Source organism: Osmerus eperlanus, chromosome 10, assembly GCF_963692335.1.
Source record: "Osmerus eperlanus chromosome 10, fOsmEpe2.1, whole genome shotgun sequence".
Classification (NCBI taxonomy): Eukaryota; Metazoa; Chordata; class Actinopteri; order Osmeriformes; family Osmeridae; genus Osmerus; species Osmerus eperlanus.
The window spans coordinates 10,173,316-10,189,014 of record NC_085027.1 but is presented as its reverse complement, the minus strand read 5'-3'; the positions used below and the strand labels follow the sequence as shown (position 1 = coordinate 10,189,014).

At 40.1% G+C, this 15,699-nt stretch overlaps 4 protein-coding genes across 7 annotated transcripts in view; 1 reads left to right on the top strand and 3 right to left on the bottom strand.

Moving 5' to 3' along the window:
• LOC134027683 (A disintegrin and metalloproteinase with thrombospondin motifs 7) overlaps window positions 1-2,010 on the bottom strand; it is a 59,980-nt gene extending 57,970 nt beyond the window's left edge. For both annotated transcript variants that reach the window (XM_062470662.1, XM_062470663.1), the window contains exon 1: window positions 1,598-2,010. In XM_062470662.1, coding sequence (XP_062326646.1) covers window positions 1,598-1,724 — 127 coding nt within the window. In that variant the 5' untranslated portion in view covers window positions 1,725-2,010. The remainder of the gene's footprint in view (window positions 1-1,597) is intronic.
• Window positions 2,011-2,792: 782 nt separating this feature from the next.
• rxfp3.3a2 (relaxin family peptide receptor 3.3a2) lies at window positions 2,793-4,709 on the top strand. The gene has a single exon (XM_062470664.1). It carries the CDS (start codon window positions 2,926-2,928, stop codon window positions 4,159-4,161), a length of 1,236 nt encoding a protein of 411 aa, XP_062326648.1. The 5' UTR covers window positions 2,793-2,925; the 3' UTR covers window positions 4,162-4,709.
• A 597-nt stretch (window positions 4,710-5,306) lies between these two features.
• On the bottom strand, window positions 5,307-7,787 carry LOC134027686 (calmodulin-like protein 4). The gene is made up of 5 exons (XM_062470669.1): window positions 7,748-7,787; window positions 7,610-7,640; window positions 7,257-7,397; window positions 5,884-6,072; window positions 5,307-5,652 (listed from the first exon to the last, which is right to left on the bottom strand). Exons 1-5 carry the CDS (start codon window positions 7,748-7,750, stop codon window positions 5,555-5,557), a joined length of 462 nt encoding a protein of 153 aa, XP_062326653.1. The 5' UTR covers window positions 7,751-7,787; the 3' UTR covers window positions 5,307-5,554.
• A 778-nt stretch (window positions 7,788-8,565) lies between these two features.
• Window positions 8,566-14,668, bottom strand: LOC134027685 (ceroid-lipofuscinosis neuronal protein 6 homolog). Of its 3 annotated transcripts, XM_062470665.1 has the most exons (8): window positions 12,763-12,804; window positions 12,422-12,723; window positions 11,865-11,979; window positions 11,648-11,746; window positions 10,349-10,537; window positions 10,155-10,210; window positions 9,931-10,053; window positions 8,566-9,504 (listed from the first exon to the last, which is right to left on the bottom strand). In XM_062470665.1, the coding sequence occupies exons 2-8, from the start codon at window positions 12,478-12,480 to the stop codon at window positions 9,234-9,236; spliced, it is 912 nt and encodes a 303-aa protein (XP_062326649.1). In that variant the 5' UTR covers window positions 12,481-12,723; window positions 12,763-12,804; the 3' UTR covers window positions 8,566-9,233. The 3 variants fall into 3 exon arrangements, with proteins under 3 accessions (XP_062326649.1, XP_062326650.1, XP_062326651.1); XM_062470666.1 differs by lacking the exons at window positions 12,422-12,723; window positions 12,763-12,804 and adding an exon at window positions 14,570-14,668; XM_062470667.1 differs by lacking the exon at window positions 12,422-12,723 and having other exon boundaries at window positions 12,790-12,813.
• Between the last annotated feature and the right edge of the window lie 1,031 nt (window positions 14,669-15,699).

The following is a 15,699-nucleotide window of genomic DNA, read 5'->3' as shown; positions in this document are numbered from 1 at the left end:
GTGGGGGTTCTGAGTGTATTTGCAATCCATGAAAGTCATTTGAATGCGCCGTTCAACTTTCTCTGGTATCATTCAGTATTCAGCTCACTTTTGAGTGGAGTGCGAGTCAGATCTTTTTAATGAGTCGCAAACACACAAGCACATCTTGCTGTGCTAAGATGAGTCATCTCTCTTTCTACACAAATACATGTATGTGCATCAACACACACTTGCATACATTTCACTTTGTCCATACAGAAGCACATATGGGAGGTTAAACCCTTGCAGGCAAATTACAACACAGCCTACGATGTACAGTTTATTGTCACTTTGTTTACTTTCATGCTGGACATTCGCACATCATGTTGGTAGGTCTTTCTGTGCAGTAGCTCAGGACAGGGGCACTTTTCTACAAGGATGTGTAGGAGTTGTTTCATGGTTTCTGTAGGGGTGCCATTGTGTCAATGCTGTGCTATGCAGTCTTCTCCGTGACCCAAAACCCTTTCAGCCCAAAACAAACTAATGGAGCATAGTTTCGCCTCTCCAAAAACACTTGCTATGGTTGGTTTTGTAGGAGCCGTGCCACCTATCCCGAGGGTACATCTCTAGACTGTGGAGACATTTTAAAGAGGTCATCTGCAACATGGGATGGGGCTGGGCCGGATAGAGGGGACTAACAAGCTGGCTTACTCACTAAAAAGTGATAAGAGTTTGAATCTTGTGCATTAAGGTTTTTCCAAATCCTCTCTTTTTAATAATCCGGTTGTCTGTCAAGAAAGTATAGAGCAGAGGCCAAAAGTATAAGACTGATTTGGCTTTGCGCTCAAACTAATGAGGGAGAATCTGGGAATTACAGTCAGAAATGATATACCCAGTGATTCCTCTGAAAGCTGTAATGTAGTCTTATGTTGAATTTTGCTGAAAACATTTATACAAACCCCTCCTAAATGAGACAAAGAGCAATAAGTTCAAACTCCTTCTAAATACATGGGTCCTTGCATACAATCAGGCTTCAAATGTATGTATGCATTAGCTGCATTTCCCATTGTCATGTTCTTTGTTAAAAAGATATGCAGGTCGTGTAACTTATTATTTTATGATTGAGGTCATACCGGTGGTTTGCTCATTTTGAATACAGATGGGAGTTGTGTTATTCGATATTACAGAAGCGCGTATGTTTCCTGTTGTATGGTTCTCACAACACATTAAACTAGTCTAGGTGGAACATGTCATTCTCATAATCCCGTGTGCAGTGTAATTGGGCTGTACAGGCGTGATACATGACTATCAACAACTACCTAAGGCCTCGAGAAGGATGTGCTAATATGTCCTTCGGTTGACTGGTAGCCTGACAGTCACAAAATACTACTGCATGTCTCATATAATGTTAGAGACAACGACCTAGCCTACTGTATCGACAACGTATCCAAAAAACATTGTTGAGAAAGAATTACTCCAATCTCAAGCATTACAGAGAATTTGAGAATATTGAATGTGCTGTAAAAGAGGCTGTACAACAGCCCAGCTTTGTTTCAGAACCACAAAAGACAAACCTCAACATCTTCCACTAAACCTAAAGCCGAGGAATTAGAACATGAATTTCACAACGTTGACTTACCAGCCTCTTGGTTAAATCCCAAACTTGGGTTGTTTTCAATGACCGACAAAAAAAACGCTGCGACAAAAAAGTGAAGCGGAGATAGAGTTTGTGCACGAGCTTGAAGGCCGCGGTTGAAGTAAATCATCTTGGTGGAACGATTGTAAACGAAACATTTACCTATTACTTCCCCACGAAAAAACAAATGTCTCTAAATACTTTCCATGAGCAATAAATTACTGTCCTTCGGTCACCATAAATATAAACATTACGAGAAATGGTGACTACCCAACCAAACTTCATTAGTTTGAGACATTGTTCTCCCTTTTGCACAACTTGTCAATTGCGTCTTTTGCATTCCAAGAATGTTAACCAGGTTTTGTTATTTGCTGACCAGACTCTGTCCCCTCTTCCATCCATCGGTCTCTTCAAGCAGCCCATGACAGCTCAGAACTTTCTTTACAAAGCCAAACTTTGCTGAAGAACCGCCCTCTAAAGCAGTGGGAGGGTTGACTTCAGAGAACAATGTGAAAGTTTCTCAATGTGAGTCTGGGGAAATTCAACAAAATTAGCTTTCTAGGGTTGTCTGTTTGAATGAAAACACGTGTACTGACAATGTCAATAATGTTGCATATTTTAGACGAGCTACTGCGGCTTTCAACCCCATTTTATATCGGGCCATCCTCATCAAGGTTATGTGTTTAATCTAGATATTGACAATATTATCTTGTTTGTAAGAACTATACGGCATAATTACGAGGTGCATCAGTCAATGCATGCTTAGGTTAAGAACTATAGGTGCTCGAGGGATTGACTAGTGTCCAATCTGTTGCCCCCTCTAGCGGAAGAGAAATTTCTCCAGGAGATCTCGTCATCATATCCATGCAGGGAAATTAGACTTGTTATAGACAGACGAGATTTACAGCAGCTACTCCCACATTTAACACAAAAAAGAAAGAATACACCTCTTTAGCGCCGCCTTTGATACTGTTTTTTAATCATGTTGCTATTTGTAATGACGTTTCTTACAGTTGACATGTGTGCCTTACCATTTTCCCACATAACCATACAGTTTACCCACCGTGCTCTTCAAAACGTCAGTCAATTCTCTGTAAACCAATCCTTACTTTGCGGGGGAGGGCACTCCGAACGCACACTTGTATAAAACCCTAATCTAGCTCTCATTGCGTTTTCAGTCTCCTGTTTTAGAGACGAAACCTTCCAAAATTACGACACGAAATTAGACTAGAGGTTCTTTACTACCTCGACTTTACATGATACAAGTAACATGTGTCGCACCATGATAACTGGTGTGGCATGAGTTGGGAAGACTGTATGCTGACTTTGATATGCCATCGGTTAACGACCAAGTGCTAGTCGAAGCACCTGTTGTCGTTTACCTATCAGTGAAGATGGGCGAGATCCTCAACCACAATGGGAGCGGGATACTGAACATGACTTCTTTGGACGAGGACAAATTCGGCAGTCTTGAGGATATTGATGTGACCGCAGATGGCACCCCTATTCTTAGGATAGTTATTTCTGTTGTGTACTCTGTGGTGTGCGCAGTAGGCTTAGTGGGCAACCTCTTAGTATTTTTCCTCATGAGGTTAAGACAGGGTCGAAAGAAATCAAGTATTAACTTTTTCATTATCAACTTGGCTGTAACGGACTTTCAGTTTGTGTTGACACTACCATTCTGGGCAGTGGACACTGCGCTTGATTTCAGCTGGCCATTTGGAGACGCCATGTGCAAAATCATTCTGTCGGTCACCGTTATGAACATGTATGCAAGCGTGTTCTTCTTGACTGCAATGAGTGTGACTCGATACTGGTCTGTCGCCTCTGCCCTGAAGAACCGAGTCAGACAGAGATCGTGTTCAGTCAAATGGATCTGTGCAGTATTGTGGGTCTCGGCAACTGTCGCCACAGCGCCAACGACAATTTTCTCTACTGTGACTGTTGTAGCTGGGGAGAAACTCTGCCTTCTCCGGTTCCCAGAGGGCCACGACTGGCTAGCGCTCTACCACATTCAGAAAATTATCATAGCCTTCGTCATACCAATGTTGATTGTTTGTATTTGCTATCTGATGCTCCTACGGTTCATCCGTCTGAGAAGCATGAATAACAACAATAACCCAAAGCGGAGGTCGAGAGTGACCAAATCCGTCACCATCGTGGTTCTATCCTTCTTTTTGTGCTGGATGCCAAACCATGCCATCACCTTCTGGGGCGTCTTGGTCAAATTCAACGCAGTTTATTGGGACAAGTCTTATTACATGGTCCACACCTATGTATTCCCTGTGACTGTGTGCCTTGCGCACGCCAACAGCTGTTTGAACCCAGTATTATATTGTCTCATGCGACGGGAGTTTAGAAAGATGCTCAAGGACTTGTTTTGGAAAATGTCGTCTCCAGCTACCTCTAAGGTCTGCGCAATACGCACGTTCTCGGGTTCCTATAACCCGCCGTGCGATGGCACCCAAGGGGTTATCGCTTTAAACGTCATAGATGCAGAACAATGTCGACTTTCCATTATTGACAGAAAAGGCTTACCCGCCTCCAACATCATCCCGCACATCTAAAGGTGATTCAAGCGCGCTTTCAAGGAACATTAACGGAAAAGCACGATGCGCATAAACTGGGACCTGTATTTGTGCCAGACGTTAAACATTCTAAACCACATCATCAACTGCCAATAGGCTACTCGCAAGCAATTCAGTTGAGCAAAGTGAATGTTGATATCAAAGACTTAGATTGGATAGTCTTTATTTGACGCATTAAATGCACATATTTTGGGGCATGTGTATTGCCAGAGCTGCGTAATCTGGATCTAATGATTTCTGGTTACCTTTACACGTCTATGTAAAAGTTAGGCTACCAAATGGGTTTAATTATTTTCCTGCGCAAAAAAACTTTTAATGTTAAAGGGACATCAAGTCTCTAGCTACAGATAGCTAATAACCCGTTTGGTCAACATCACTGACCGATAATTTTATGGAAGCTTAGTTTTAAGGTGTTCATTTTGTGGTATATTGTTTGAAACCTAGTAGCCTATTTGAATGTATATGGTAGGCATGTAAACAATAAATTGCTATGTCTGTAATGTGAACTGTAATAAAGACTTTATTGATTTGAGTTTGGTGTTACTGCATAGCCAACTCCAATGCGCCTTGGTAACTTTGCCTTTGTGAGGACTGATGTTTCATGTGCCTAAAGATGCAAAAGACAATATTGGGAAAGTTATTTACGCTAGCAATGCGGAGAAACATCTATGAATTGTTTTATTTTCTTATGATTTATTTGATCAAAAATGTGTGTGTTTCTTTATCAATCAGTGGTTTCAGTTTAACATTATCTTTATTAATAATTTGGAGTAAGTATTATTCTGTTAGATAAATAGTATCCTATATGCCTCTTGTTCTTGGTGAAGACTGAACCGACAAAACACTGGCTTTTCCAGGATTTAAGCAACCTGAATTAAAATATATCAGTTCCAATTCAACACCCGAATGCGCAGCTCTGAGCGCACGATCCAGTTTTGTGTGTAATTAATCAAAACAGAGAGAAGTAGAAGTTGTACGTACACTCAGTTAATCTGCACATTTTACCCACAGTCCAGATAAAGTTGCAATCTTGTATGAGTATATTCATGTTAGATGTCGAAATAGTTTTCAGTGCAATTTCTTTCATGAAACTAATACTACTGTATTAGCGCATCTGTAGATAAATAATGAATCAAAACAAAACCCTTTATTTCAGTTATATTTAGTAAATTGTGTTTATCAAAACAGAGTGAATACATTAACAATAATTGTATCTCAGAACACCCCCTCTGAAAATAAGATCATAAATACTGCATGCACACATTTTAGTTGGTGGATGGTCCATACTAATAGATGACCAGTGAATGGACTATACAACTCCATCATTGCTAGTGTCGCCATGATGATTAAGAGGGGCAGATCATATCTGCTCTCAATAGTCAACTGGCGGTAGAGTCACCATCCTGGTGAACTCTTCGTAGTGCACCTTCCCATTAGACTTGACATTGGCCTCCTTGAAAAGATCATCAACTGATAAGAACAGCAAAGAAAACATCATTAGCAACATCAAATAGGCTAATGTCCATTTGATGTCCATACATTCAGTATTGTAGAAAATGACCCCTGGGAGCCTGATCTATCACATTTCAGGAAGTAAATTGCCTAGCCAGGGTACTAGAGAGCTCCAGTAAAGGTGATTTCATTCTCAATTTCTACAACAATAAAAACATTTACGTTCTGGCTTCATAAAATTGTATTTACCCTCTTTATCTGTTAGCTTTTCTCCAAGCTTAGTGAGCTTGGATCGTAGCTCAGAGGCTTGGATGTAGCCCTTGTTCTGTTTATCTGTCATCCTCATGGCCTCCAGGATCTCTGCCTTGGGGTCCTCCTGCTGGATCTGCCTGTGCATCATGGTGAGGAAGGTGGAGAAGTCCACTTCGCCTTTTTTATCTGGGGAAGGACAAGAGAAACCACTTGTGGAATTAGGATGCTTTTTGATGGTGGAGGATCCGTCAATATACTCAATCTATGTGGACATAACATATCATTGTTCATTCAAGTTGAGCATCTGCACTTTAATGCCACAATAACTCTATAATCTATAATACAAAGTGGAATTGGACAAAATAACAAGAACATGTGTGACTGTGTTTGTGTTAAAGGTCTTTCTTCAAAAGCCCCAAAGTTGAGTTGGAACAGCAGACAAACCATCCATGAAATGAAGCTGTGGTAAAGTGGGCCAGAGCCTGATGGAGAAAAGTGCTTAGGAGGACATGGTAGGTTTTGTTAAATTGCACTAACTTGGAAAGTGGACATAGTATATTGTAAAGCCCTTCTCCCATTTTTTTATAAATATATGATTTAACAATTATGAGCATCTGAGAGACACTAAATACATGTTTTCTTCGAATATAAATGGCCTAGGTAATTGCACTAATCTTGTTTTTCTCAATGGCCACATTTTCCATGATGTGTTCACGCAGAGAAAATGATAAACGAACATGTGAGCAATTCCAAAACAACTCATAGGTCCTGTGCTCTGTGAAAATAATGGACGGGAATCAGCCTAATGTCAACTTGCCATGCTTTGCCAATTCAAGTGGTTTTGTAAATGTGTTGATTGCTTTATATATGTGTTCCTTCCCCCTTCTGAAGCTATTTTTTAAATTTGAGATTTACTTCAGTCATCAGCCATAGAACCCTCAGAACTGGATGGAAAGTTAGACAAAATGAAGAATATACTTCATTTTAATATTTTTATGGACATTTTGGGGGTAGGCTGAATGGTCTTTGTTGATTAAGATAAACAATTGGTTCTTTTTGGTGTTCCTCAGAGTTGCATTTTGTGCTTCCACCCTGGAATACTAAGGTAGTTATCTAAATGCTTTATTGTGAACAATTACTGTGTTAATTTTAACCTTTGCCTTAAGGCTTCAGATAGCACATTGTAAAGCCTTACCCTATACCTCACACATTTGGTATTAATGGACAGATCTTGAACACAGTCATAATTTTTTGTATCCCCTATTTATGTTAGTTTCAATAGCTAAATATGAGAAGAGTATTTCAGAGTATTGAGATGATTCCCATATGCAGTGCAGAGGCATGTATTGTTCGAAACAATGAATACCTACCTATCTTGTGGACCTGTAAATGTCGCTCCACCTCGCTGAAGGTCGGACTGGTGCCCAGACACCGCATTACTGTGATCAGGTCCTTGACTTCTATTTTTCCCTTACGCTTCTTGTCATACAAGGAAAAACATTCCTTGAACTCTGTTAGGAGGGTGGATAGCACACTACATTATCACTCTGTGTAGGATTGAGATGTTCAGAGTTTATTAGATATTCCGTGTTTTATAGATCTTTATACAAATAATTTATTATTAAGGACTACAATACTGGATATTCTATTTTAAAGTTGTTGTTACTTAACATAGCCCTCAAATACCCAAAGTGAAAGGAGCATGCAACAAAACTCATCTCACCATTAATATGAGTTTGTGTGAGGAATTTAGCCTGCAAAATAGACACAATTTGGAACAATTTCACAGGACAGTATTATTATTTGTTCTTATTATTTCTTCACTGTGAAAATCACATTGATAATCGTAGAATTCTCTTACCATGTCTTGAGCTGTGTCTCTCGCTTCCTGTAATGATGTGACTCACCTGTGCAGATTCCAAAGTCCACCTCCTGAATGCGTAATCTAATGGCTGTTGCTGTGGAAACCAAATTACAGCCTTCCCAGTGCCATATTACGCTTTCCCACCCTCCAATAAAACCAGCCATTTATGGTCTTATGACATCCAAAGTAAGAGGGACTTGGCAATGATGCACACCACAGTGTTTTTCATAGTATATATGTTGTCAACTTCTGACCATCTTTGCTTCCAGGACAGCCATAGTCTGCAGAGCTGGTTCTACAAAGTATCCGAAACATTCCAAGGAGTTGATCGTCAGTGCTGATGTGACAGCATAACGAGGTTGCTACAGATTGGGCGGCGGTACATTCATGCTGTGAACAGCCGGCTCCATCTCATCCAAAGCATTTTGTCTGGGAATGTGCATTTCAACTGAAGTAAATTAAACTTTCTACATTCTTTGCTTTATAGCGCATTATCCTACTGGACCTATTCATGAAAGGTAAACTATTACCAGGAGGGGATTCATTTTAGCAGAAACAATGTTCAGATATGCTGTCCCATTGAGACTTTGCTCCATTAGTATCAAGGTACCTGAAAACAGTCACTGCTGCCAGTTTGTACTGTTAACACCTTACAGGCTGGGTTCATGGGCTCAAGATACCATTCCATGCACATAATTAACTGACTACAGAGTTAATTTTGAGGTAGTTGCAATTTCTGACATTGTCACTATATGTACTCTAATGATCTATGAATGGGTTAGATATTAGTTATTAAATTCAGAAAAACCAAGACACAAAAGTGGCATGTTTTTATTTATTATAAAACATAACACAAAAAAACTTTGATCATTTAATATGAATATGTTCAAGTATCTCTGACCTTTGCATGTCTTTGGAGTGCAACAGGACGTTTTACAGCAACACTGGAATAGACTACATTGTTGGCCACTCAGGGCTTATAGCTACTCAAAAAGAATAACAAAATAACACTGGGTTTGGGTTGAATCTCAGTTAACATTAAAGCACTTTGTGACAAACAGGGCAGATACGATTCAGTGATGGTCAAGCCAGATTCCACTTGCAATTAAACAGTGCAACTGAAATGAAAAAGGATGTGAACATCAACATTAGCAGACTTGTATCATATACTTTATAACGACCACTTCTACATTTAAGACAGAGAAATAAGATGACATAATAATTGCGTATCCTAACTGTTTTTACCATTTGATCGTTGTGAAGAGAGAGGAAGACAGCCATTAGGTCTACAATGAATTATCTACTTTAGCCATTTACATTTTTTACTTTATGTGCTGAAAAAATTTCACTTAATCATCCTAAAATGAAATATCATCAAACCAAATTGTACATAATCTAGCACCGAGGCCATTGGTTATCATACTCCCTGAAACAGGCAGATCATTAAAAAAAATGCTAAAGCTCACAGGCTACCTTCCTTCCTTCAACGGCTGTCCTTAATGTATAGAGTGTAGTAAGACCAGGGTTCTGGAATATAGATGAGCCCAGGGTACTTCTTGCGTAACACTGGGTCGTTCCACAGGTAGGTTACCCATACCGCCACCAGGCCCATGGTAAGAAAGAAACTGTAAAACAGAAACTCTCCGTTGCTGTCCAAGCTTGAGCCTTTTCGCCATCGGTGCACCACCAAAGCACCCATGGCAAGGAAGCTGAGAAGGAAAAGTTCAAAGATCTGGCCCTCTGTAACCAAATACCTGATGGGATTAAAGAAGGATGGATTAATGATGGACAGATGTGAGGACGATAAGAAGCCAAGATGCTTTAAAAAATATAAGGGAGCCAAATAGTACTTCTTGGCATCCTGAAAGCTGAGTTATCACCATTTGAGCTGATGCAGAGAAAGGGGCCTTCAAACTAGAGATCAGCTACATCTATCAGATTTTTTCGATGCCATTTTATGCATTTACATGCGATGATGATACTGTATGTATACACATATAAGTCAACACAAAGCTGGTACCATGGTAATATATTTTCCATTATTATTACAGAACTGAACAACTGTCAAGTTTACAGTTAAGGGATTCAAAACCCAATGCTGTGGTAAAACCGTTCTATAATTATTGTGACGTTTGTGATGATGGAGTAGAGGCAAAGGAGGATGTGAGGAGGAAACTGACCAATAGTAGAGAGCACTGGGCCAGAGTAACAGCCAACCAGACAAGGGCATTTTCTTCTCCTCTTTGATTTGAGTGAAGCAACCAGTGAAGTATAGGAAGAGTATAAGGAAAAAGGGAATGTACCTACAGGAAGGAGCAGAAAGCGCAGTTTATTTATTAATTTTTTAAGACAACCAAAATCTACTTCTATCATATGTGACACCAAAATAGTTTCATCCACATACCACATTAAATGTCCCAACTGTTCATCGTAATAATAAAGCAGTTCAAAACAATCAATCTAAAAGAGAGAAAACATAAAAAGGCAAAAGTGACAAAATATCTCAAATAAATTATGCGTACTAAACATAAAGAGAGAAATGTATATAAAGGCACAAAACCTCCAAAAAAGGTAGACCTAAAAATTGTTGACACCTACCAACGAGGTGGGTTTAAGATCTTTTATGATGGGGTTCTCCCTGACTGACAGGTGAAGCTGGTAGCCACTCAGGATGAGGCGATGGTTGATGGAGTCTCCCACCAGGTGGATGCTGGCGCCCATGACAAATGTGATGATGCAGAGGTAAACTGACGATTGTGGGAGAGACCTGGGGCTGCGCTCTATCAGCTGGTGAGAGGAAACGTAAGTGTACATATTTCACACACTAGAAAACACATTCATTTATTTATTCCAATCAGTAAATCATACATTAAATGTGTAAGTCACAGATAGTGTTCTTTTCACCATAGTAGCTGTTTATGAGTTCAACATGACCTGACCTGCCTCCAAAAACAACCAGGCTCCAGGACATAGGCTAGGGAAAGAACTACAGTACTAAATGAGCCTCATTGTCCATTTTATGACCTGTGAAATGGATAGACCCCACTCCCTGGTCACGAGAACAAAGCAGGGGTATTTTCACCTTGTCACTTGACTTTTCATTCCTGTTAAGGACCTGAGGGAGTTAATCATTTTCTGTATTCCACAAGTTCGCAGGTCAGGAGATAGTCATAACACAAGACATCCTAAATTATACTGAATAATTATTATAATATATAATAATGCTTTAGTTAAGTGTGAACCATCATCAAGCTCTTCCATTTAGGATCAGTTAATCTCACTGAGTTTGTGGTGTTGGTCTGGTTGGTGTTGCTAGTGTGACGGGTCAGTAAGAGCCGTAGCCACGCTCCGTCTGACTCGGTAGTTCGACACTCACGGGATTCGAACGCTCGGCCTCCGACTTGTCAAGCGCGACCACTACCAACTACGCCAAAGAAAATCTACCTCTTCTTTGACGCGGGTGGCCTCTTACATACCTGAGGAGCGAGTTTCACGGTTCTCACTCCGTTACACTAGTCTCATGATTATGAACCTCAATGTGCTCCAGTCATGTTAAGACTTGTTCTTTATATTTCAGCCACACAAAACAAAGGCATGTCCTTTAACCCTTGTGTTATCTTCGGGTCATTCTGACCCATCAGTCATTGTGACCCACCTTCGTATTGCGACAGATTTACCGCATACAAAGACAAAGTGAAGCATTTTCTTTTAACAGGTAGGCTGTCTCAGACCCCCCACATTGCAAAGGTTAAAAGAAAATTATTTTAATTTGTTTTTGTATTGGGTAAAATTGGGTAAACACAACGATGGTTCGTTATGAACCTTTGGGTCATGTGACCCGAAGGCAGCACGAGGGTTAACCAAACACAAACACACATAGACCTTGTCTTACTGTACCTTTAATAGTAGGAAGGGTGTTAAGACATTGTAAGCCATATGAAAGTAGTCCCCAGCACTAGGCTTGTTTAGGGGAAACCACTCCAGAGGAAGGATAATCTAAAGATAAAATACAAACACGTTACACACTCTGGTTACCATTATTACTGTTACAACCATATGGTCAAGCAATACACACCACATCAACTTGGAACACAAACAAGAGAAGTGATCATACCATAACAATAGGCCTTCCGAAGTCCAGTACCCAGTTCTGTAACATCAGGCAGAACCATATGTCAAAGTGGAAGTTTTTTTTTTCCGATGCCCATTTTTCCCTTGCCCCCGATTTGCTGTTGAGGAAGAGACACGTGATGGACTACAACAGTGGGCTTTGTGTTTGTGGGTATTTAAAATAAACGTGGGTATGTAAAATAATATTCCATTAACCACTTTATATTGGAATTTTTCTGTAAACTGGGCACAAGATTAACCACCAAATTCTCTTTACAAATTTGTGACTCCTTTATAATCGGTTAGTATGCAAGGCTGGCATAAATGTTTGTAACTTTTTCATGTAGGCCTATGCATAGTTATAACTATGCATTCGTGGTTTAAAAAAAAAATAGTTTTAGCTATAGGCTACTCGGGTCTTACTTGGATGGAATCATGTTAAGTTTTTTTGTATTCGCATTGTGGCATGTGCAGACTAGTTCGGGAACCAGGCACAGCCTACATTCAACAAAGTGTAGTTCAACCAGTGATTAATTTAATGTGTATTTTAAATATCCAAACCTATGGTTTGATGTTGGTTGTGCTGCACTGGTTCGTCTTTTTCGTACAACCGTCTGCATTATTTTTCAATTCGAGTTGCATCAAGACTGTCAAACACAACTACAAATCGCTCCAATCCTCCTTTTTCTTCCTGTTACAACTTTGTTCTTGAGTTTTGGTTGGTGGATCGAATCCAACGTTAAGTTGCATCTACCGCCACCTACTGTGCTGGAGTGTAATGCCAGTCATGGCCTCCCTACACTATTCTCATCTACAACCGTCTTTATTGAAAACAACTCCCACCATATAAATACATATTTAGCCTATAGCGAGGCTAGGCCTAGCCTATATGTAGAGCCAACTAGTTCATGAACGACATCCAAACCTACCCCTATCATCCCATCGTTTTCAGCTTCCTTCGTCACCTCTGTCACGTCTTTCTTTAACTAGGGATGTTTAAAATAGGGTGGCCTCCACAGTTATTGGCACATTACCGCCACATGCTGTGCTGGAGTGTAGGCCTGCACATTGACTCCTTTTCTTTCTTGGGATTTCCGATAGACTGGGCGTTTTGACGTGTTGCAGGTTCGTCACGGCTCTAACGTTTAGGCTTTTCTTTTACAGGCGTCATCTGATTGTGAAACCACTTCATGTGACAGTAGACATCACACACTGGCCTTGGCTGCTATATCTGAAACAAATCAAATTAAATAGAGACCCCTCGAGGAGCTCTAAAATTAGACTTTACTAATTTTAGAGTGTAGCCTATGTAACATTCATTGCGACTTCAAACGCCAGTCAGGCCTTCAAAATAGTCTTCTTTAATTTGTCCACAAGGAGGCATCCTTGTGGACAATGAGGAAGTGGCAGGTGGCTTAAATGGTGATTAACTAGCACGCCTCAAGAGGGGGCAAAATATAGCCTCTTATTGAAACGGTGGTGTAGTTTAGCCAGTAGCGGTTTTGGGCACCGGCGAACCAGGCAGGCGCCCGATGCGGCATAAAGAGGGGGGCGGCAATTCCCCAAGTGCATCAAATTAAATTAACCCTCCCGCTATCCTTGAGATTTAAATGCACTACCAGCAGAGGGCGCCAACCGCGACACGTCATATGGTGGGGGGGAGGTGTAAACCTTGCCCCTTGTCCGGGGCGCCAAATGAAATGTGCTAGGACCGCCACTGAGTTTAGCGTCAATTTTTACGGGATTAATTATTTTTGGGTTGTGGGTAGGCCTATAACTAACAACCCTGTACAGATTGTCCTTCGAAAATTTGTGTGCAGGGTACTTTCAATCCGCTTCTAAACAGCCCGCCCTCCCCAAAACAACAAATTTGGTTTGCCTAGCACATCTCACGATGCGGTATCCGCTTTACCTAAAATAGTCCTTAACCCTCGTGCTGCCTTCGGGTCACATGACCCAAAGGTTCATAACGAACCATCGTTGTGTTTACCCAATTTTACCCAATACAAAAACAAATAAAAATAATTTTCTTTTAACCTTCGCAATGTGGGGGGTCTGAGACAGCCCAACGGTTAAAAGAAAATGCTTCACTTTGTTTTTGTATGCGGTAAAGTTGTCGCAATACGACGGTGGGTCACAATGACTGATGGGTCAGAATGACCCGAAGATAACACAAGGGTTAACAAAACCGACAACTGAATGGCGTGATTTCGTTTTCTAATCATGAACCATTAATCAAATAAAACACCCAACTAATACCAAAATCTGAATCTTCAAAACAAATATTGACAAAAAATAGATCTCAAAATATTAATCTTAACATTAGCCTATTTAGCGTTTCAGATGCCATCACTTGATCAATGCCAGTAGGCCTATTCACTTTAATTTATAGTAGTAGCTCCCAAGTAGGCTAGTAGTGTGGAAATATCAACAATAATGTATTTTGAGCAAATTATCTTTTCATATGTAGGCTAATATTCATTCACTGAATAGGCTACATTTATGTCTTTAATTTAGCAGCCACTTTTATCCAAAGCGATTAGCCTATTACTAGGCCACTATAGCTACTTCAGCCTATACTACTAAGTAAATAGATTTATTGTAGCCTACATAAGCCTACAACATTTTATTCTGTGTCATTTTTAAGACATCCACTATTTTACAGATGTCAGTGTTTGCATATCCTATCCAGTCTGCCATTCGCTTTACCGTTTGATGTGTATGACTGCACTGGTCATATGTTGTGCAGTTGCGCTTTTCCTTGCGCTCAACTCAGAGTTTGCTTGTCGATTTAAAATGACAGCAGGAACACGGTTGTCTTTAATCCATAGCCTGCATGTCCCGGCAGGTCTAATTGATTTCCTGTCAGTTCATTCCTGGTGTGAAAGTTATGTTGCCTTTCTTTTCTTCAAAGACAAATATACCTCTCAAAAAGGTAGCCCATTCTTTATGATTAAAAGTAGGCTATTCTTTGGGATAACCATTTTGGCCTCAAAGTTCTCCTGACTGAAGTGTTTTGTGCTAGTGCCTTGATAAACATGAGCTTTGCCATTCTTAAAATGTGACAAGGTTTTAAGCATTGTCCATTGTTAGTGCCTTGAATATAGTTGTACATAGGTGACTATCAGATATCGGACTATAGGATTATCATAGGCTTACTCCCTTGCAAGATAAGGCAAGGGTCAAAGCTCTGAACTTGGGGACATTTAAGTTACCAATTCAGTTCATTATTCACTGAACCTTGCCAAGTTAGTAAGCATAACAACCCACTATAATTAAGCAGCTATTCCTATTGAAATCGACCACTTAAGAGTCTCCTGAGAGGTCATAATGTTTGGTTAAGCAGAACTGCTTACACTTGAGGGCAGAGTATATGGTCAGTTCTGCTCATGATGGAAAACAACACTAATGCAGTAATAACGTTAATAATTCACATGTAATGCAATTTAAAAACAGCTGTCCAGATTGTATAGGATATATGCTAGATCAGCATGGGTGTTTGAATGAAATATTTAAAGGGCCTGAGAAATAAACAAAGTGAGTACTACATTTTATTTAAAATAACCCTGCCCAGCCCTTCAAAAATGAAAACGTAAACATAAAATGCATTCACTTGCTTGTTTAATTCATAAGATGAGAATATTTTTTACATCCTATGCACAGCAGATACAAAGACAAACAGGTTCTAAACCACAAACTGAAATTCCAATCCAACCCTTCCACCCATTTCAAAAATGGCACCCCAAAGCAACCCTTCATGTTTGTAGTCCAGTTTCACATTCTGAAAAGATCAGCATTTGACAGCAATCTCATTTTAGCAGTCAGAATGGCACATGGGA

Coding starts and splice junctions, on each gene's coding strand:
- rxfp3.3a2 (XM_062470664.1), top strand. CDS start 2,926: ATGCCATCGGTTAACGACCAAGTGCTAGTCGAAGCACCTGTTGTCGTT.
- LOC134027686 (XM_062470669.1), bottom strand. Junction 7,398..7,609: donor CACACAAACTCATATTAATG/GTGAGATGAGTT, acceptor CCCTCCTAACAG/AGTTCAAGGAATGTTTTTCC. Junction 5,653..5,883: donor AAAGCTAACAGATAAAGAGG/GTAAATACAATT, acceptor TGTTCTTATCAG/TTGATGATCTTTTCAAGGAG.
- LOC134027685 (XM_062470665.1), bottom strand. CDS start 12,480: ATGCAGACGGTTGTACGAAAAAGACGAACCAGTGCAGCACAACCAACA. Junction 11,747..11,864: donor TCGGAAGGCCTATTGTTATG/GTATGATCACTT, acceptor TTTTATCTTTAG/ATTATCCTTCCTCTGGAGTG. Junction 9,505..9,930: donor CCCAGTGCTCTCTACTATTG/GTCAGTTTCCTC, acceptor TAATCCCATCAG/GTATTTGGTTACAGAGGGCC.